This window comes from Vidua macroura, chromosome 9, assembly GCF_024509145.1.
Source record: "Vidua macroura isolate BioBank_ID:100142 chromosome 9, ASM2450914v1, whole genome shotgun sequence".
NCBI lineage: Eukaryota > Metazoa > Chordata > Aves > Passeriformes > Viduidae > Vidua > Vidua macroura.
In genome coordinates, this window is record NC_071579.1 from 26,234,782 (window position 1) to 26,257,202 (window position 22,421).

Below are 22,421 nucleotides of genomic sequence, written 5' to 3' on the forward strand. Positions count from 1 at the left end.
TTTTTAACAAAAAAAAACCAAATTCATCAAGGCAGAAGCCTTCCTATGTTTCTGTATTTTCTCTGTGACTACACTTTTTTTTCCTACAGTAAAGTATAACTTCACGTGACTCTTCTTCTGCTTGCTTACCTGTTGAAAACATTCATAAAAATGCAATAAAATGAGGCAATACAGTTCATTTACAGTTCAGCACTGAGGGATCTGTGATCCATACTGCTTGAGCTGTGAGTAATAACAATTTCTAAGTGAGGCCAGTAGTGTATACAGTGAACACCATTTTCTTTTCTTTCTAATGTCACAAGGTACAGCAGCTTCATAGAAGAGAGAATTGTGAAAAACACACTGGCTTTAACTGGATGTCCCCGTTTAAAGCCCAGAGGGTGGTGGTGAATGGGGTTACATCCAGTTTACAAGTGGTTTCCCCCAAGGGTCAGTGTTGGGGTTAGTTCTGTTTCATCTCTTCATTGGTGATCTGGACAAGGGAATTTGGTGCACCTGCAGTCAGTTCACAGGTGACACCAAGTCAGGCAGGAGTGTTCTGCCTGAGGGCAGGAAGGCTCTGCAGAGGGATCTGAAATGGCTGGATCATTGGGATGAGGGAACTGTATGAAGTTCAATGACACTAAGTGCCAGATCCTGCACTTGGATCACAACAATGCCCGGTAGACTACAGGCTGAGGGCAGAACAGCTGGGAAAATGCCCTTGGGGTGCTGGCCAACAGGGGCTGAACATGAGCCAGCTGTGCCCAGGTGGGCAGTGTGCCCAGTGGCACCTGGCCTGTGCCAGCAATGGTGTGGCAGCAGGACCAAGGCAGTGACTGTCCATCTGCACTGGGCACTGGGAGGCCACACCTCGAGTGCTGTGTCCAGTTCTGGGCCCCTCATGACAAGAGTGACATCGAGGGGCTGGAGCAAGTCCAGGGAAGGGCAGGGTTGGAGCACAAGTCTGGTGAGGAGCAGCTGGGGGAGCTGGGGAGATCACTGTCACTTATCACTGTCACTGATCACTTCTCACTGTCCACAACTCCTGGACAGAGGTTGTAGCCAGATGGGGGTCGGTCTCTTCTCCCCAAAACAAGTGACAGAACACTCTGATTGCACCAGGGGAGATTCAGATTGGATATTAGAAAGAAAATTCTCTGCTGAAAGGGTTGTCAAGCCCTGGAACTGGCTGCCCAGGGAAGTGGTAGAGTTGCCATCCCTAGAGATATTTAAAAGGGTGTAGATTGGTGCTCAGGGACATGGTTTAGTGGTGGGCTTGGCAGTGATGGGTTAATGGCTGGAACTGATGATCTTAAAGCTTTTTTCCAACCCAAACAATTCCATAGCTCTATGATTTCAGTCTTGATCACCAGGATCCCTATCTAATCATATTAACTTTCAATTTTAAAAGGCAAAATGTTGCATGTTCTGTGAGGCCTAACGAAACAGGCACTCAGAAGAGAATGCCAGATATCCTTTCATTTTTGAACTAACATTATCAACTGCTGCATGTTTACACACAAATAAAATGTTCAATTAAAGTAGTTTATTTACACATGTTGATGCAAGTATGTATGTAAACCAATGGGCACACTGTAGCTTTGCATAAACAAAACACTCCTCTTGAGGGAACTATGAATAAAAGCTCTATTTAGCACAGCAGTAATTTATCCTCTAAACAACTTCACACAGTTAGAGGGAATAAAGTTAAAAACAAAGGAATATAAACGATTAAAAGCTATTTGCTGTGATACTTCACTAGAAACGAAGATTATAGAGGCCAAGAAATTTCCAGTCAGGACAAAAGGCTTTTTAAATCTTTTAAATCTTTTGTTGTGCCTGTGAATACAGGTTGAAATGATTGATTTTCCTCTATGACAGTGTCTTAAATTGTATGTCACATAGTCAAAATTTAAAGCTTGATAGGTCCATAGTACAGTTTTAAAATCATTCAAAGAAGCTCAAAATTTAATTACGAAAAACATTAGACCAATTAAGACAAAATGGTAGTATAAAATATTAAGGTAAAACATGTATTAGTGTGACATTTGCATTTTTATGAAGTATGAATCACAAAGAAATAAAAACTGCTGCTAAATTTCAGTTAAGTCCCTTTTAAAAATCTTGTTTCCATGGCAATGCTGAGGATGTAAGATATGGATTTTTTTATTAAAAAAAAAACACAACAGTTTAAATGAGAAATAGAAACATCATGGCCTCTTTTCAATTTTCTAATATGCCCAAGAGGCACAGAAAATAAGTCACCAAGACATCAATGCCAGGATGAATGCAGGAGGACAGACCCCTACTTATTCCACTGCTTTGCAGTATGCTGCTAAATAAACACATTCACCAGTGTAATTCTGCTGCAAACGCACTAATTGTTAACAGGCAGCAGTATTTTTGCAATCTGAAGGCCTAGTAGAGCCCATTCAATCAGGATAAGCTTAATAACAGCACTCATTACCAAGATGAGCTGAAATTCCACTACAAAGGCTACCTATGACAAAAGTAACCAAGTGATTATTCTTTTACATTCCAGATCTAAGAAAAGTTGTTCAAGTCTCTAATGAGTAATCAGGGATTGAGGTTTCTAGGCTACAAAAATCCTGTTATGGCAAAAAAGGCAGAAACCTAACACCCAAATCAATACTGTATTACTCTCTCCACAGGCAAGAGCTGCTGGGTCAGGAAAATCATGAAAAATTCATAGTGAAGGTGGTCAAGTCATCCATAAGATAGAGAAAATAATGCTATATCTAAAGATCCCTTGAGCAATCGAAGACATTTTATAGATTTCACCATGGATAAGTGCTGGTTTGTCTCATCTATGTACCTTAATACTGTTCCTCTCTTATTTCTAACAGTAAATGAGGATGGTCTGGTCTATATTTACTGTCTTTCCTATTTACTTTATTAATTTCTCTGTCTTTGTGCTCCACTGTTGTTGCAATAGCTACCCTCAAGAGAATTCTGAGTCACTCCTGCTAGAAGAAAAAGCAGGTAACATATCTTGGAGGAGTCCTCCACCTAAATTCCTCAGCAGGGATGAGCTTAATTCGGGCTAAGAGAAAAAGTTAGGAATGTCTTGCTCCTTTTTATGACATCACTTCTGCAAAGGGTAGCAAGCAAAAGCCTTCATTTTTACCAAGTCAATACTCTCAAGCATAAAAAAGAAAAATACAATTTTATTTCATGTAAGGGTAATAGAAGGAAAAGAAGTGTTTCAAGACACACATATGGAAAAGATTTGAGCATGATTAATAACTGGGTTTGCACATCTTCATTCCTCCTGCAGCATCAAATTTATGCCTAACAAAACAACAGTAAAAAAAGTAAAATGGCGAAGCAGGTCCCCCTGTACAATAAAGTAAGTAATAAAAAGAAACCCTAACAATAACAAGAACTGATAGAAATCTAACTACCAGATAGAAGACACAGCACTTTCTAAAGCTTCATAAACATTTCTGAAAACTAGGGAAAGGTACATTCTTCCACAATGCACAGAAATCCAAAGCTTTCCAGTAGGATGAGCTGCACAGTTATCCCACATCTGTAAAAGATTTAAACATTCTATGATTCAAGACACAAGACAGTTTGTGGAAAATGGATATAGTCATGATTAAATCTGTTATGCCAAAATAAGATAAACAATGTAAGAAGGAGCGTGCATCTCTCTGCCACTGAGGAAAAAGAATCAAATTAAGGATGAAAGCTGCTAGTCCATTTTGTCAATTGTCTGCAGGATGCAGTACTGTCTCCTGCTCTGTAACAGCAATCCCTATCTAGTGAGCCATTTAAGAAACTGTTCAAGTTTTTTATTGTGTTTAAAAAATATTATTCATCTGTGAATGTAATTGTCCAAGTATATTGCATCTTCAGATACACATTAGATTCAATCATGTGCAAGTTCTTGGAATAATCTAGAAAAGAATGAATAGAGGGGCAAGACACGTTCTCTCTTAGACTTCAATGCGCTGGACATTCACCTAGAACATTAATAAACATCTCTGAACTTGTTATATAATGCCAGTCAAAGACCCAGAGAGCAATTCCATACATCAAATGCATTTCACATTTTTTGTTTGGTTTCTTTTTCTTTATGAAAATTAGGAAAGAATGTTGGGAGCCCAAAGGCAGGAAAAAAATTAATTTGGACAGTAGTGGGAGACTTAGCTTGGGTTTACTTGAAAGCACATAAGAGAATTTATAGAGATTGGTGCCAAGGAATATAAAGGCCAATTTTCCAAGGTGCTAATAGTACTGAAATGTCACTAAAGTCAATGGAAACTCAGGTTATTTTGCAATTCTTAGAAAATGTTTGAAAATAGCAAGTCCATAACAGGGACCATTTGAAATCACTTGTGGCACCTGTATTCCCCTAGCAGAGCAAGTATCAGCACAGAAAGCAGAGGTTATTTTGAAGTCGATGGGTGAAATCAGCTGCAAGGGAAAAAAGGACTTATTATTGGCATCATGTAGCATGATCAGGCAGTATGTATTCAGACCATGGGCCAGTACCACAGAAGATGATACATGCTAATATGTGTCACCAATACACTGCTGTATGAAAAAGACTGTTCAAACAAATTCACCAATGATTGCTCTTGAATAGTAGATCAGAATATTTAAGGTTGGTTTGTTTTTTTTCTTTTAACTACATTGACCAATGTCCAAATCTATTAAAATTTTACCAATAAAGTTTCCCAAATTCAACACATTATGATTCAGTAAGAAAACAAGTTTTCTAGAGAATGACACAAAGTGTCATGAATGCAAACATTTCTGGGGCTGCCAGTACTTCGCTATACATGGGTTAATATTTTCACCTAGGTGAATACAGCAAAGTGTTACCTTGGCAAGATGAGAGTACTGGAAATGTGTATCTTTGAGAAGCTCTGGTGCTCCAGTGAGAGCCACGTGTGGGGCTGAAACACTGATTCTTCTCAGCGCTCTCCACTGCCACCAGCTGAACTCTCCTGATTCCAGAGTAACCCAGCCTGTGGCCAGGGAACTCGGTTGTGCCTCAAGTGCCTTATCCAGAAGTTTCCATTTACATGGCTTAGGTTTCAAGTTCTCTGGGTTAAAACACTTGCAAGAGTAGCACATAAGATGCTACTTGTCTTATTTTAGCTTATGGGTGTGCATTATGTATTAGCAGTAACATGGATATTTGCATGGCAGAGAGAATTTTTCTTTTTCATTTCTCCCCACAGAAGTTCTCTAAAATACTCTGTTCTATGACATTCTTATAATAGCATGCAGATACAAAAAATATAATTTTCATTAGAAAAGAATGAATGATTGGGAAAACACTATTTAAATAAACAAAATCAGCATTTCTTGCACAAAGATAAGGATACTCCCTAGGAAAATGTTAAAACTTTGCATCTATTCTTGTTAATTATACACTTCATCTTCAAAACCAGGAAAAAATGCAAAATATTTTTCATTCAGTTTCCACATATATATAGCACATCTATTAACAAAATAATCTCTGGGTATAGTAGAATACATTTTACAGCCTGATAAGCATTGCATTACACACAAAGTAAAATGGCTGTATCATTTACTGTGCTCCTCTCATTTAATATCTGTAACAGCCTGCATCTTCTCACAATATTCTAACTTTACATTACTACAAGACACAATTTCATAAATTGTAAAGGTCTGTACAAACAAGGAATGTATTTTAATACAGAAAACTTGACACTATCACTGCACTTTTCTTCATAAATATTCTTTTCGTTCTTTGACATTTTTTTGGCTTACACAACAGGGTGCCAAACATTTGTGACAGCTTACAATAGAAAAACAATATTGCTTTTAGTTAACAATGTTAGCTATGAATATATATTGACAGCATTTTCACTGCAGATTTGCTGCCAACATAATACAAAGCAAATAGCATTCAATATGTTGGAACACTCAGGGGAATTAAAGAGTTTCAAAAACAAATTTATGGCATTAGGTGCTGAATGCTAAATCTAATGAAAATGCAAATTCAGAAGTATCTCCTGCACATACTTCATGCAAAGGAACACAGTTTGGCAAAGTGATAAAATTAAGATTGTTTAAGTCAGGAGAAAATTATGTTAAAATGCCTCTGCTTGTTTGGCTTTTTATAAAGCCAGTTTTACCACAAAGATTATTTTTTTTCCAAAATTCTTTCTGCTTTTCTTCCTTGAAGTACATCAGAGAGAGATCATAAAAAAACCTCTGAATTCAAAATGCTCCCAAATGTTTTGAGAAAATACAACTACATCATCATATAATTTTAATATTTGTAGCTTCACTACTAATCACATATAAACCCAAGCATCACTGTTCCCTTGAAACAACAGAAGCTGAGTTTTCCATCCAACTCTGTACATTTATTATTATCTACAAAACAAGCAAAGGAGTGCATAGAAATTATTATTTAAACCTTATTAAAATAGAGTAATTTACTGCAACATTGTAGTCTCATCTCCTATATAGTAAAATGTATTTTTTAAACCAAACATTTATTGACCATACTTTATACCTGGCATGACACTAATAGTTTTTAAACCATTTACAAAGCAAATTACTAGTGGTTAACAATACCACAATGCCAAGAAAGCAAAAATTGATCAGATTTTGTAGCTGTTGAAATAATAATTTTTTATTAATTTTTAGGTAAACTTGATGTTTATCATGACTAAAACATAACAAGCTGTTCAACACTTATATCTAACAGTCCTTGTAAGACATAAAAATATTATCTAAGTTTTAAAATAACTTGTTTAGATAGACATAAAATTATGTTGTTAAAAAAACAAATTCTTCATAGGTTGCACTCTGGTATTCATGAAGGCATTTTGTACTCTCTAAGTAACAAAGAAAAAAGGAAAAGAAAAAGTATTTGTAGAACAATATATAGGTTTAAGCACTGAAGTGTAAAATTATTATAATCCATAATTATCAAACTCACTATAAGACACAGAAATTTATGAATTTCAGGTTTATTAGAAAGCTGAATGAAACAGATTTTAGGATTAAGCTTGGCCATCACACATAGTTTTCCATGGGACTCATACTACTTGCATTATAGACTAGCCTAAACTGCAAAATTATACAGTACTTCCCACTCTGGCGAGAGAGCCACAACTCCACATTTAGATCTGCAAAGGAAAATCAGGAAATGCAAAGCTTCCCTTTTGCTAAGCTATGAATTTCAAAACGTGCTTTCGAGCTCACCCAGTGCAATATGGAGCCGTATTCTCCAAGCACCAAACGAGCTGAATTTTTAGAAGCTGAAAGACTCTTAAACTGGTGAGGATGGAATAAACACAGTTAATTTGTTAACATCTACTCTGTCTCTTTTCACTAACTGTCAAGGAAATCATATTTTACATTTTTTTCAGTATGTTCTTGGAAAGGATTTCCCAGTAACCTACACTAAATCTCACTGAAGGGTGACAACAGAAATCAATATGTGTCTCTGAAGAATAATCTAGCCAAACATTTACATTTAGAAAATTCATTTGTATCTATGCATGAGAAATTCCTGGGGAAAAAAAAATACCTCCCTGCATACACGCCATCTCTTTTTATAGGCTGATTTTTATAATGAACAGGCTTTAAATCAATAAAATAAATATATGTAACTCCATGTGAAATAACAACTGACCAAGGTAGGTAGCTATATTAACCTCTGGTTCAAAGAAATCCTTTTGCAGCCATAGGGAAGAGACAACCCATAAGGAACAGCTATTGTAGTTTCATCCTGGATATTCCAAAGCCATGGAATTGCCATTCCACATGCCTGCCAGGAAGGATATTCAGTTTAATCTGGCTATTGAGGTGATTCTAAACCTAACACTGGCGGGACTCAGCATCACTGTCAAATTTGCAGGGCCAGGAAATGCCCTGCCATAGACCCCACAAGACTGCAGTGCTCTGGTTGGGGGATTAGTTTTGCCCACAGAGTTCACAGAAGATCAGAACATGAACACACAACAAGCTACAAAGCTGCAATTCTGCTTCCTTGCATCACCCCTGAGTATGACATGGTCCTGCATGAAACCATGTAGAGGGAAAGGAAAACCTGCTAGGAGAGTGTGCACATTGGTGTAATATGTTACTTCTATTAAAGTTTTAATAAACATCTTCTGTGAAGTTTCATGAGAATTTTCAGAGGGACAATGAACACGACACACTCCAAAAATTATGCTACACAATTAGAAAATTAAAAAGGTGTTCTGTAGAGAACCACCAGTTCAAGACAGGAAAAACTGCTATTCCAGTAAAAGCTTGTTACAATGTTCAAGGTTAAGGATCTGAATTCATGGACTTTGGTGTTTAGTAGGACAATACATAAATTAAGTGGCAAAAATGTTGGTAACATTGCTCTTCTCAAAGATGAAAATTGTAGTAAGGAAGTGGTTGTCCAATTTTCTGTCTCTTATCTTGAAAAATTATTAAGGGAAAAAAAAGACGGGTAAACAGGAGCCAGAACCCTGCTCAGCAACTGGCTTAGAGAAAACAAATATTTTGGGGCAGATTATTTGTATTCCTTATACCAAGCCACTAAAAGCTTCGGAAAGATTATCCTTTCTATTACAATGTAAACGCCATTCAACAACATGCACGAGATTTAGCAGAAAATACATGCAGTTGTTTTAAATCTATGCTGAATGTGTTCCACTGTATATACATCCTCTAGTAAAAGGAGTCATAAAAAACTCATTTCTACTTGAAAAAACCTGCCGAGTTTTAGTTCTACATAACATAATGCATATTTAGACTATCATGTTATTCCGTAAAAGATGTCCAAACAAGATGATTTGATGTTGGAATAGTCATCTCAGAACAACCAGAGCAATGTAAGGTAAAATAATTGTCAAGTCAATCTCTAGCTTACACTTTATTGCAGAAATAAATTGAACTCTGCTCTAGCTTTTTGACACGTAATTCTGATACTAATGGGTTCAAATCCATTTCTCTTTGCTCTCCTTCCTAACAGGAAGCCTTATGTAATACTGTGTCAGAAATCTACCAGTTACTGGCTAATGTTTCCCTTAAATAAAAAGTCTCTGCCTGTAATAGCATTAACAGCTGCCATCAGTTTACAGTAATGAGCCACAGTTCATCATGGTAGTGCTACTATGAAAATTAGAAGCTTCCATGGAGCTTCTCAAATCACAAATAAAATTACCAGAGCCACCCTGAGCTGCGGTGTATCAGCAGATGCTGCCTATCCCGGGTGTACAGGTCAGATCCTAAACTGGGGGAACTGTACTCAATCATCAGAACCAGTCAGCTAATTATTCTGCAGCAGCTCTATGTTGAGTCAGTTTATAAATACGTTTTCCTTAATTTTTCAAAAGCAAAAAAGAAATTGCACAGTCATTTTACAGAGTATTTCACAGCTTCTTCAATAGACAAATTGAAATGCATTGTGCTGGAAGAAACATAATAATTTAACTATATATAATGTAATATGTCAGGCAACCTAGACATTTTTCCAATCTCAATTAACATTAAAAACAAACAAACAAACAAAAAGAAGAATAGCTACAAATAATGGCATTTTAATTTTATTTGCTCCCTAAAAAAACTGAAAGTGTATATCTTAATGTGTGATAGCTCCAAAGTTTCATAAACTAAGCATATACTTATAAGCAGTATAGCAAAGGAACAAAATATTTACTTGAGATCAGGATGGAATTTTTCAGTGGCATTTAACATTGTAGGAACTTTGCTCCCTAGGAAATCAATGGGAGATAGATTATTCTGAATTTTAAAAAATTAAAAATTATTCTGAATTTAAAAGATAAAAAAAACTAAATGCAGGAAAGTTCAGAACATTTCATCTTCACTTCTTCAATGTATGCTTCTACATTCTGATATAAAGACTTTTCAGTAATAAAAGGAAAATGAAACCAAATTTGCATGGAAGACAATTCACTCTGGAACTAAAAAAGGGAGTATTTAATCAGAAATCAAAAAGGTTTTAAATTGAAAGAAAAGTAATCATGTCACATCACTGACATCAAGATCATCACAGTGCTGATTTTGTTGATGACATCTATAATGTATTTTTGACATTTTGAGTGACAGATGCCACCATCATAGGAAATTAAACACACCTGGCCATCAGTTTCCTGTAGGCAAAATGCACTTTAAATCTGAAGAGTACAGTACCTGTGCAATAATTACTGAACACTGGAATCTGAAATGTTCTTACAGACACCTGGAACAGAAAAAGTTTATGAATTTAACACTGCCTTGCCAAGAGAATATTTCACCAGGACAGATGTTGTTCTGGTAATGCTGATTATTTCCCCTGCTTATCAACCTACCTGCATTCATTACTTTTAAAGGACGATACATGTCATGACAGCTTTGGATAATTTCATGGACATGCACACTATATTGCACTTACCAAAGTTTCACATGCACCCTCAATCTATTCCAAGCACAACTGAATTATTGATCCAAAATAAAATTATACATACTTGAAAAGATTCCAACTTGGAAGAATCATCATTTATAAATCTAATTTTGTACATGACCAATATAGGCACAAGTTTCCAAAACAGTAACATTATTTTTCTTCAAAACTGCAGTATGTTCAATACATTTTTTTTAAATGTTGAGACACACATGCAATCTATTTTAAATGTCATCACTTTGTTTCTTATTTAACTATCATTTCATATGGCTTCCTCAGTAAGTAAATTATTACCTCAACTGATATAGGTATCATCTAACCCCATGCACTTTTGACTTATGATAAAATTGTACCACTTGCCAACACAGGAATCAGTAAAACTACTTTTAAAAATACAAAAGGCTCCTTTGAAATAATCCATTTAAATTTTTAATACAAATTTCAGATCATTCAAGCCCTTCCCTAACAAAAAGTAACAGACTCATATTACCAGGTGCTAAGGTACCACAAGGTCTTACAAAATTTGCATTATGATTCTGCCTCCACCCTTCTTTTCCCATTTTCTTTCAAGTTGAAGGGCATGTGATACTCAAAGAAATAATCTGCTTACCCTGTAGTAAAGCTGTTACTAAAAAGATATTATCCAAATGCAGACACCTCAGCCTCTCGTGCTTTCTTGGCAGACAGACACAGATTTATGCACGTGTTTATATGTAAAATATACATGTGCACACAAATACAGCTTTAAGGAGCTTGGCTAGTGCAGGATATGCAGTGCAACATTGTCATACACAGGGATGCCATCAGATTAAACCAAAACCAACTTAAAATCCAGACTTTTCCTGCTTCTAAATTCCAAAAGGAATCACACAGGATACAAACACATAACTGATTTTGCTCAACTGTTGTCATATTTGCTAGTGAAAACCAAAGAATTTTCACTGAAACCATTCTCTAATTCAGATTAATTTTTTTACTTGAATTTTCCTGATGAAAATGTTTCAAGACATCCTTGTCTCCTTTTTATTCTTAGAAAAATGATTGTAACTTCAACCTTTATGCAGTACTTGCTCTTCTCCAAGGGAAAATAAATCATGATATGATATGACATGAAAATGATGAATGATAATGACTGACAAACCCAGCAGCCTTAGATGCATGTCAAAGTTTAAATCTTGACCAAGTTCAGCCACAAGAACTGAAATCCACTATTTGATAGCTAAGAGAAAAGGAAAAACTTCACTCACATATGAAACAAATAAAAATTTGATACTGCTCTAACTAAATCAATACTAACAATAGAGTAAGCAGGAAATGAAAAGTTATAGCAGTGATGCTACTCACAGTTACATCTTGAAGTCAAAATGGGAATGTGAGCTGGTAGTGTTAGCTGGGTTACTGATACCCATTTAACCTCTTAAATATAGATGGTTTTCAAGGAATGTATCAGAACCAAGGAATCAAAATTAATTCATATGACAAAACAAAACTGGAATGTGAAAAAGATCAGGTTTTGCCTACCTGTAAATGGTGACTAAAACACCAAAATTACAGGAAGAGCTGGCCATCTCTTTCTAGAGTGCTAAAAATTCACATAAGAGTACATAAAGATGGGCAATATCTGGGGGCTTCCTAAACAGGAAAAAATTCAAATAATCTAGTGGTTGTCCTTGCAAATTATTATAAACAGCTATTTAGAGAGATTACAGGAGCTGACCAGAAGATGATTATTAAATTATTAATGTAAATTATTAATAAATGAGTGATGTATACCTAATTTATTAAGAAGGTATAGGCAATGAGACACACTGAAGAAATTATGCATTTAAGGTTGGTTAGGAATTGTTGCAAAAAAATGCTTTATTCATTCACTTCAAATGTATTCACTTCAAAATTTCAGATCTGTACTCTTTCATAAAAACATGCCCTTTTACATATGCATTTTCCACAGCTAGGTAAATGCAATATAGCCTTTAATGCACAGTAAAGAAAATATCTGTCTTCTCAAATGAGAAGCTGGAGAGAATATAAGACGTTATAAAGCATCTTGATACCAGTAACTTAAATCCCCAAATGACAGTAGAGCATGTCTGCTTAAGAAGAGGAAAGTAAAAAGGTAGACTGTTTCCAACTTTAGCCTGCTTTTGATGTCATATTCACTCCATCTTACTTTGGATGCAGCTTCTGCAGGAATTAACTGCACAGAATGAGTTCTTAGGTCAGAAAAAAAGGTTGAGTACCTTAAATTATGCCTGCTTTTCTTTTTTTCCTCCCTGCTTCACCAAAATGTGTCAGTTGGTATAAAGAGAGACATTATCTCTCCCTATACATGTATCACTCATATCTTTAAACAATCACAGCTGCAACATCATCAAGAAGCAGTTTTCTGCTAAGGATCATTGAGTTGTTTTAGGACAGTAAAAAGAGGCCTGAACATATTATAAAATCCACTGTCAATAACAAATATTTCCTGAACATCTAATCAATTAAAGACAACAGAGATCTTACAGCCTTTTATATTTTACAAAACACTGTAGGACCAAAAAACCATAAAATTCTACAATGACAGTTCCATGCATTCATAATAATGTCCAGTTATGATAATCTCTGTCTTACCTGGGCATCCTGTTTAAATTTCTGAAGAACAGGCTATCCTTTTTCCTGGTCCATACTCACACATAAAAAACCCAAAAAAAAATTCATGAGTCAAAATTTTAGTTTCAATCCAACAGCAACTGAAGTAACAGAAAGAATGCCTTTGAAGTAAATAACATTTGGTTCTTTGATTTTAACCTCAATCTGGATTGATTTATTAACTGTAAGTAATGATCAAGTCCTAGCTGCCAAATATCCATTCTTGTCCTCTATCCTTCTTGGTATATTTTGTCAGTACCTTTGTGACGAAGAACTCCAAATGTGTTTATCAACACTTACAGAACAAAATTTGGCACTATTAGGGAACCCCTTCTGTTGGAAATTCTTTTTTTAATCTCAGTGAAAATACCATTTCTCAACATGATTCATCAGACAGCAGAGCTCCTCAGGGTACACACACACAGAGAATTTGTCATGAGGCCTACATGTGCATTACTTAGTGGTATAATATGGCTGCTGTGTGTTAAATCAAAAATCCTCAAATAATTTTAATCCTTTTATCACTTTCTTGTATTTAACTCTTATCTCTTCTCAAATTGCTCAAAAGTAAATTTTCTAGGACAAAGATCATCTTATTCCAGTGTGGTTACAGTATCTGGAACAGTGAGTGTTAAGCACTTGAGAAGAATTTCTGGCTATGGCCCTGAAAAACAATAATCATTCTTTTTACCTGTAAAATTCTCCAATATCAGTATAGCCACATATTTTTTATAATTTATCACACGCACACACATTTCTTTTTTTCCCAAAAAGCTCAAATGAATCACTGTTGCTAGTAATAGCATTAAAACCATTCTAGCTCAGAGGTAATCGTGCATCTGAAGCACTGTGTATTTAAAATACTTGAAATGCAATTGGGAGATGAAATTTGTTCATCCAATTTCCGACTGCGCAGAGAAGAAATTTAGCAAAATCGTAGATGGTGTTTGAAGGGCCATGGCTGAAATGAATAGGAAGCAAACCCTGCCCAGTAAAGAGCATTATCAGGAATAGAGAGCAGCCTGTGACACGTATATAATTAGAGAAATTGGAGGCTTTGCCCATGAGACCATGTGTTCCCCAGCAAATCCTATTTCCTTCACTCTCCCTTTCATGGATATGTGTAAATCATAAAAGTCTGTGTGTTTTCCTTACATATAACGTATCAGTTTCTTTTTTTCTTTTCCAATATTGGTGTTAATTGAATTCACCAAATAGGTAGCAAAAAAGAATCATAGCTCACATCTTTTCAGACCAACTGAGCTGCAAGTCAGAAACCATGTAAGGAGACCAAAAGACCAATTTTACATCTTGCAGGTATCTTACATGATGGCTCATTTCCCCCCGTAAATATAAGGCATTAGTTTTTTTTTTAAATCTTTTTTCCTTGTTAAAAAGGTATAAATAAAACTGACAACAAAAAATGTCTGATGTAGAAGTCCAAATCAAAAGGAGGAAGAAATTAATTTACCAACTTCCAAATTTAAAAAAAAGTCTGTTGGTTCTACTTCAACGTCAGGAAGCGAACATCAAATAAACCAAGTTTAAAATAAAATTCTAAAAATAATTCTGGAAATATTAGGGCTGTCACTGGCATGGCACAGAGCTTAGCTCTATTACCTATGAAGCACAACAGTAACCTCAAACATACGTAACAGAAGCAAGGAAGCAATCACTCTAAAAAAGACTTCTGTATGATAGGGAAAAACAAATTAGGCCTGAGTTTCCATAGTGATACAGCAACAAAAGGCTGCTGCAATTTCCAGCTGTCTACAGTGAGGCAGTAACAGAGCAAAGGGACTCAAGCCCCTTCTCTGTAAATTTGGATTAGCATACTCAGAATTATCCATTAAATTTTAGTTCCGCACTATAAAGAAAACATTGAAGGAACTGGAAGAGGAATAATAATAATAAAAAAAAAGAAGTTCTGTAAGAAGCAAAATTACTAAATGCTATGGATTTGGATTTCATGGTTGGATTCTCTGGTATCTTAAAAATGCAAATTCCAATGAGTACTTTCTCCTATTCATCTCCTCTGTGGATTCTCTGATGTTTAATAAGAAATGATCTCATACTATAGCCTGTCTGCCAGTGGGAACACTAATGGGTCTCTTGCCCATCTGGCAGCCTGTTTTCCCAAAACTTACAGGAATTCCTGTCCAGTGGTGCTGAAACTGGCCAAGAGTTAAGAAGCTATTGAAGGAGAAAAGAGAGGAGAGGGATCAGCAGCCATACAAACACCTAGGCTAGCAAGTAGACAGTGTGATCATATAAGCTTTACTTCCTTGGGAAACTGGGCTAATTATCAAAGGACTGAAAGATTCACTTATGATGAAAGTCCAAAGGCCACAAAGCGGAAAATTACTCAAAAGGTAAAGTGGTCTATTGGATATAGAGCTGAAAGACCCAAACATGATAGCTAGGTTGACACACAAATGATGAGGAATGTTATAATTCACAGAAATATAAATGTTATTCAGGGATGATGATGATTTATTTGTACCAAGAGGAGTTATTACTAAGCAGAATGGCTACTGGGAATTGTGGGATTAAATAAAGGAAAGCTTTAGGCTAAAAATCAAGCAACACTGTAAGTGAGAGGAGTTTATAAAACAGTTTTGAGACATAGGAAATGGAAGATCCATGACTTAGGAAAATTAAAACCAGAAGAATGCAAAGAACCTGTTTTCTTATAGAATAATGCATGGATGGTAAGATTAGCTGGAATATATAATTGGTCTTTCTTTTCATTTATCAGTAGATTAATAACACAAAATACTGCACTAATAGGTAATATAAAAACAAAAGTAGCTACTCTTTGTGAGTCCTTATCCAAAAGGCTGAAACCAGACCTAATATATATAAATGTATAGATGTGCCTTCTTCACACATTACTTAAATGATATATCAAAAATAAATACAATATTATCCAGGTAATGATTTATAGAGAGCTATTAAAATATCTACTTTTACACATAATGTGATCAAAGGTCCTCTGTATTTGTATTAGTGCAACATTTTGAAGCAATCCTGAATAGTTTGGGCTTCCTTGTTACTGTTTTCTAGTAAAACATAAAATAATCAAAATGCAGAAAACAAATTACATTACACAGTGTGTTTGATGTAGCAACTTCTAACTTTCATTTAATATAGCTGAGCTGCAATGACTAATGCTGCCCATGGCCTGTAGTACAAAGACCTAAAAAAGGTTCCAGACTAGATTACGTCCAGGCAGGTCTCATTTTAACGGAAATTGGAGAGATGAGAAAAAGATTATAGGAGCACACATTATAAAAACAGACCTCACAAGTCAAACTTAATAGTGGAACCATTCTCTTTCATGTAGACAACCATGAAAACAAATATCCTGTAAGCACTAGATATATATTGTATCTTTCTACCTGATCTCTTTGCCTCCTTGAGACACATTCCCATTCATCTCATGACTATATAATTTGATCATAGTTGAGTAAGGCACAGCAGGGGAAAGGGTCTGCTGATAAAGTATCGGGCTCCAGGACGATAGATAAACAATTTCATGATTTCCAGTTGTAACAGGAATGATACAGTGCTGGATATTAAGATATTAGTCTCGTAGGAATACAACTATCAAGTTTCTGCAGTTTTTGCTCTTACTAAATATGCTTTATTTCCATTAAGTAAAAATGACAGACTGATTATGATAAACTAAGGCAGGCCACCAGAACAAAATCCACAGCGCATGTGAAAAGTGAAATGAATTTTTTTTATTATTATTTTTCAATGTGAAAATTAGTATATAACCTTAGTAAGTGAAAAAATAGAGCACGGAACTTTCTCAAGGGGCATCTTTACTGCAAAAAACATTATTTAAAAGTAAGTGAAACAGTTGCCTATCAATTTGCTTCACATTTAAACCTCCTCTTTCACAAGGGACATGTTGGCAAGCAACTCCTCTGCTACAAGCCACTAGGGAAATGCCTGTTTGCAAAGCTACCCCATTGTTCTACAGGTATTAAATGAAGGCTTAAGTGATAATATTTGAACAGCTATGATGGGTTTCTTTTTCCTATACTAACACACATATTTAGTTAGAATGCAAAAGCACAAATACATGACAGCCACTATTAATTCCAGTTCTGCTAGTTGGCAAAAATTATACTGTCTTTGCAATTACCTCCTGTCTTGGATAGCTGAAAGACGTGGTCATACCCACTCCTGCTGATACCTGCTTTTGTTTATAAAAAAGTCAAAGAACAAAGAGACATTTTAAAAAAAATTTTAGTTGCAAACCTGGGGTGTCATATTTTTTGTTAAAGAAAACATATACTGGAGTAAGCAATTTTTGAAGCTATCATGCCATGTAATTTATTATCACTTACCTGGGATTCCTTCACGTTTTCCACAGTGAAGTTGAACCAGACTCGGAAGCGTGGGTTGCAGGTGTCTGGCCTGATGAAGAGGTCATACTCAAACTCTGTGATGTGGTCCACCCGGCCAAGGTTCCCTACAAGAACAGAGGAAACAGGATGTGTTTTAATGAATGCCTGATCAACTCTCCAGGAACAACACTGAGAAAAGTTTTTAAAACTTCTACCTCCATTGGTTAAAATTCACAAGTAAAATAGGCCTTACAACAGTTCAGAATTATTTTTAAAGGCTTCCTTGTGGTCATAAAATAAAATATGTAGCAGTAAGCTATATGCACATGAATACACCAAAAAGAAGACATCACAGATTTTTATTATTCAATCAAATTGACCTTTTGTCTCCTCTTATCTGAATATTCTAATTATGTGTTCTAACATCCTTTTAATTGTTTCCTTTTTTATTGTTTCACTTTTCTAATGATGTCTCTGCATGTCTTTTAGTCCCCACCTGTTAGGATTTTTTTTTCTTTCCAACTGTTGCTCATGTTCAAGTCCCTGTAACATTAAAGAGGCCCCAGATTTCTGCCTGGCCCCTCTGGCTGTTGCTCTAAGCATTCCTCTCTCCCCACAGATGGTCCAGCCTTCATCTCTTCCATGATTCAAAAACCATCTCAATCCTTTTCCTTCACCATTTACAGCCACTATCACCTCCTTCCAAAGACACAAATGAGATTTTGCTTCAGCTTGTTCCCAGTGAATTTCATGGAATAGTATTTTTAAATATAGTCAGAGCTACATTGTCCCCTATGGCATTATTCAGCAGGCAACCACACCAGCTATAGAAATGACGTTCAGCACTGGAAAAACCCACTAAGTGCTTTTAAATTGCTAAAATGGCATTTTTCCTTTGAAGTGTGCCAAGATTTTTAGAGACAGGGTTTAGACTGTCCATTTCATTTATATACTACAAAAATAAGACTTTACATTTTCCTGATCCAATCCAAAACTCATCTCATCTTCTAAGACAGGGCCATGTTTTAGCTCACATGCTAAATTACATTCCTTGTTAAAAGGGAGCACTGAAAAGCTGGGTTTATGGTTTCAAATATATTTCAGGGGTTAGATATATCTTTTTGGGTTGGAAATATACTGTTGGGTTCTAATGTGTATTTATAAGGTTATTTGAGCTAAATTATTCCCTCTTCAGCAAGTCCCACTGCAGTCAATAGGACTGTTCTCTGGCAACACATTGCTCAATACCAGCATGAGCAGCAAAATTCAGATGATCTGCTACCCTAGGCTGGAAAAGAAGAGGGGAAAAGACATTTTTAATTCTGTTTATCAATACAGTTCCAGGATTTCTACCTTATCCTAAATTGTTTCTGGCTTTACTAATGGAACATGTTTAATCTTCTCTGTTTTTAATGTTATCCTCTACTTTCCTACCTACATCCTTTTTTTCAGAAGAAAATTCTCTCCACTGCTTCCCTCTGCAGAGACCTGCTCCACGCTCTCAATCTGTTCCTGAGGGCTCGCCTCAAGGAGACACTTGGCATTAGAAATATTTGAAAAAACAGCTCTATTGCAAAGCCAGAATGCCTCTGCCAAACACAAATAATGTCACTTGCCATGGCGGGTGTCTGTGCCCAGGTGCCGGCAGTGGGGCTGCAGGCCTGGCTCTTGGAGAGGCTGCGCTGCCCCTGCCCCTTCCAGCCTGTTCTGACACTCCCAGATGGCTCCAGAATGGCCTCACCCATGGCACAGCCCAGCCCCTCAGCCCAGGCAGTGAAAATGTGTCCAGGAAAGGGCAAAATCCTGTACAGGCAGAGGGGCGAGGGAGCCTGAGGAGAAGCGAGGAGTGAGGAGGAGCAGGGAAGGGGGTGCTCTGTAGGCCAGGACAGAGAGCCCTGTGTCCTGTGGGGAGAGGCTGGAGCAGGCTGGTGTCTCCTGGAGGAGCACTGACCCACAGAGGACTCAGGCTGGGGCAGGTTGGTGTCTCCTGGAGGAGCAGTGACACACAAAGGACCCAGGCTGGAGCAGGTTGGTGTCTCCTGGAGGAGCAGTGGCCCACAGAGGACCCAGGCTGGAGCAGGTGCTCCTGACAGGACTGCAGCCCTGGGAAGGGAGAAGGCCCAGGGTAGAGCAGGGGAGCAAGGAAGGTTTGGCTCTCACCCCTTTGTGGAGCACAGCTCTTTGTGAGGGGAAGATGATCCTGGGAAACAGGGAATGGCAGGGAGAAGGCATTGGTTTAATTTCTCTTTGATTTTTACTATGCAAATCTATTTTAACTGGCAATAAATGAGTCTCCCCAGAGCAGAGCGTTTTGCCTGTGCAGGCCATTGGTGAGTGCCCTCCCTGTCTGCACCTCAACCCAGGAGCTTTTTCATCTCATTTTCACCTCTGTCCTGGTAAGGAGTGGGGGTGAGAGAGCACTGGGTGAGCAAAGCCAACCCACCACAGCTCTTGGCTTCAGCTGGAGTCCCTGACACATCTAAGTGCATATTCTGCCACAGGGGTCAGACCCATCCCTTATTGACAACTGAACTCAAATCTGAACATAAATGACAATTTCCTACAGATTATTATCGAAAATAAATAAGAATGGTAAAGCCAAGCTATTCCGTTGTAATACTTTTAATTAAGTGACTTTGTTTTGCTTTATTTTTCATTAAATGTCATGCATAAATGACATAGCTGGGATAATAGTCCTTGGATATTTCAGGATTTAGGTAGTCCAAGGTATTCATCCCGAAAGTTTAGATTCCAGTTGCATCACAGGTCACAGATTTAGATCTTTCTGTACAAAGTTTGGTTTGTGAATTCACTTCAGCCTGAGCTGTGCATGTGATCTTGGCAGATTCTCTAGGGTTAAGGCAGCAGGCTGCATGAACACAGATGGTGGGCTAGGTCCATCTTGTCAACTAATAAACTAATATACATGCCTCCCAGCAATCCCAGCAGTTCCAGATATGGATTAAGTTATCTGCAGCACAGAGCAGAGGTGCAAATTTTGATAGAATTACTCCCAAAGAAGGACACAGAAGCAATTAAATCCATGCTTAAAGTTCAAAGACCATTAAAAACTTGTACTGCAAGGCATAAGAAACTAAAAGATTATTAAGTGAATAATTAAAACAGAGCAAAATGAGACCTTGATTTTGACCTTTTGCACATTTCAATTTCTTTTTCAACATCAAGCTAACCTGAACTGGATGGGGAACAGATGACCCACTCAGAACTGCTTTACAGGGTGCTCAGGTTCCCTAAACTAGCACTGGAGAATTGTACTGATGTCAGGGAAATCATGGATGGTGAAGAGCTGGTGTGCTGAAGCTACTGCCATCCAGTCTGCTCTGGAAAACCCATCTCAAATCCAGCAGAGCCCTTAAAAGGTAATCATCTGTGTGTTTGATTCCTCAGGAACCTCAACATGGTTTTCTCTCTTGATTTGAATACTCCCTTCCCTCCCAATGCACTATTTTTTTCCTTTTGTGAGTTTATTGTTTTATTATTAGTTTTTGCCTCTTGCCAGGCACGCATCAGCTGCCATTGTCACCTGCAGCCCTCTGCAGTTTGGTGTCATTTGGACATTTCATTAGCCCACTATTTCTTCTCTGTCTTCCAGATGCTATAGAGGCTGGACTGAGCACTAATGCCTCCGGTAACTAATTCAACAAGTTCCTCGTGCTCAATAGACTATTGTTTGTAATATCACAGCCTTTGCTCACAATCTGTCAGCCTAATTTCAGCCCACATAGCAATGTCATTAAACAAGACAGCAGTTTTGGTACAAAGAAGCCAAAAACTGTAGGAACAAAACACCTCCTCACTTTAAGAGATGCTTTGTGGAAAACTGATAATGCCACTGAAAAACATTTCTTGGTGTCCAAGCAAGGATTTAAACTTCCCAATGTTAATCTCATAAAAAAACTGCACAGTTTTTTGTCCTGCCTTCAGAGTGCTGCAATCATAGGAAATGCATTTATACTAATGGATGAGAATTATATTCCGATACCACAGGTCCCATAGTGGCATGCATTAGAAACTATGGAACAGGAATTAAAACATCATTTACAGCATTCCATTTAGATATTAAGCCATTTTAACATTTTAATGCTGAAAATAAACAATTTTTTTCTTAAGTGCAAACCACCTCTAAACTGATTTTTTTTAAATAAATTTTAATTCCATATTTTTTTCCTTGCCTTTTTGCTAAATATATAGCAAGAGAGAAAACAATTTAATAAGTGAGTAGACAGCAAGTTCCTCCTGTGCCCCAGGAATTTCTGTGCAATTCCACAATGCATACAATGTACTTTGCAGTACCTGCAGCCAACAGTTTCTGTGCTGAAATTGTGACAAACGTAAGAGAAAGCCAGATAGCACCAATTTTGTGTAATATACCTACCAACAGTTTTCAGTCATGATACAACTACTGTATGACCCTTCATGTGCATGGTTCTTATTCTGTGTACATTGCTAGTTTGGTCACTTGTGATATCAGTAAGAGTCTGTTCACAACCTCATTGGTTAAGTATATTCTTCTAAAATCAGAGAAAAAGTCTCATACTACTGAAACACCAGGTTTGCTTTGCTTCACTTTGAGTTCATGCCCATGTGAACTCATCACCACTCCATTCCATAACTACAGAAGTTGTATATATGAGAGTATACAGCATTCTCCAAAGCCTCATCACTCCATATCTTGTGATTAGCACTATATTTGGGGGCTAACACTATAAAACACAAGATACTAATATTATTTAAGGTACATGTATGATTAATGAACTGATTGAGTAATGTGACCTGCAAGGGGAAAAAAAAACCCAACAACATTATGAGCAATAAAATCTGAAGTGCTTGACATTCTAAGACAATTCTTGTTTAACTTTTTTTTAATAACTTGGGTGCACATCTGTATGTCAAATTACTTTCTGAGTATATCTTAAAAGGAAAACAAGTAATTTATTAGGGTAGCCAGAATTTTGCAAAACATTTGGGATTTTCTCTCATATGCATTCTGAAATTAGTTGCGG

General features: G+C 36.8%; 1 protein-coding gene across 1 annotated transcript in view; it reads right to left on the reverse strand.

Annotated features, from left to right (window-relative positions):
- Window positions 1-22,421, reverse strand: part of LOC128811727 (BEN domain-containing protein 5) — a 561,665-nt gene that overhangs the window by 497,418 nt on the left and 41,826 nt on the right. The window contains exon 3 of the mRNA XM_053985562.1: window positions 17,398-17,522. Coding sequence (XP_053841537.1) covers window positions 17,398-17,522 — 125 coding nt within the window. The remainder of the gene's footprint in view (window positions 1-17,397; window positions 17,523-22,421) is intronic.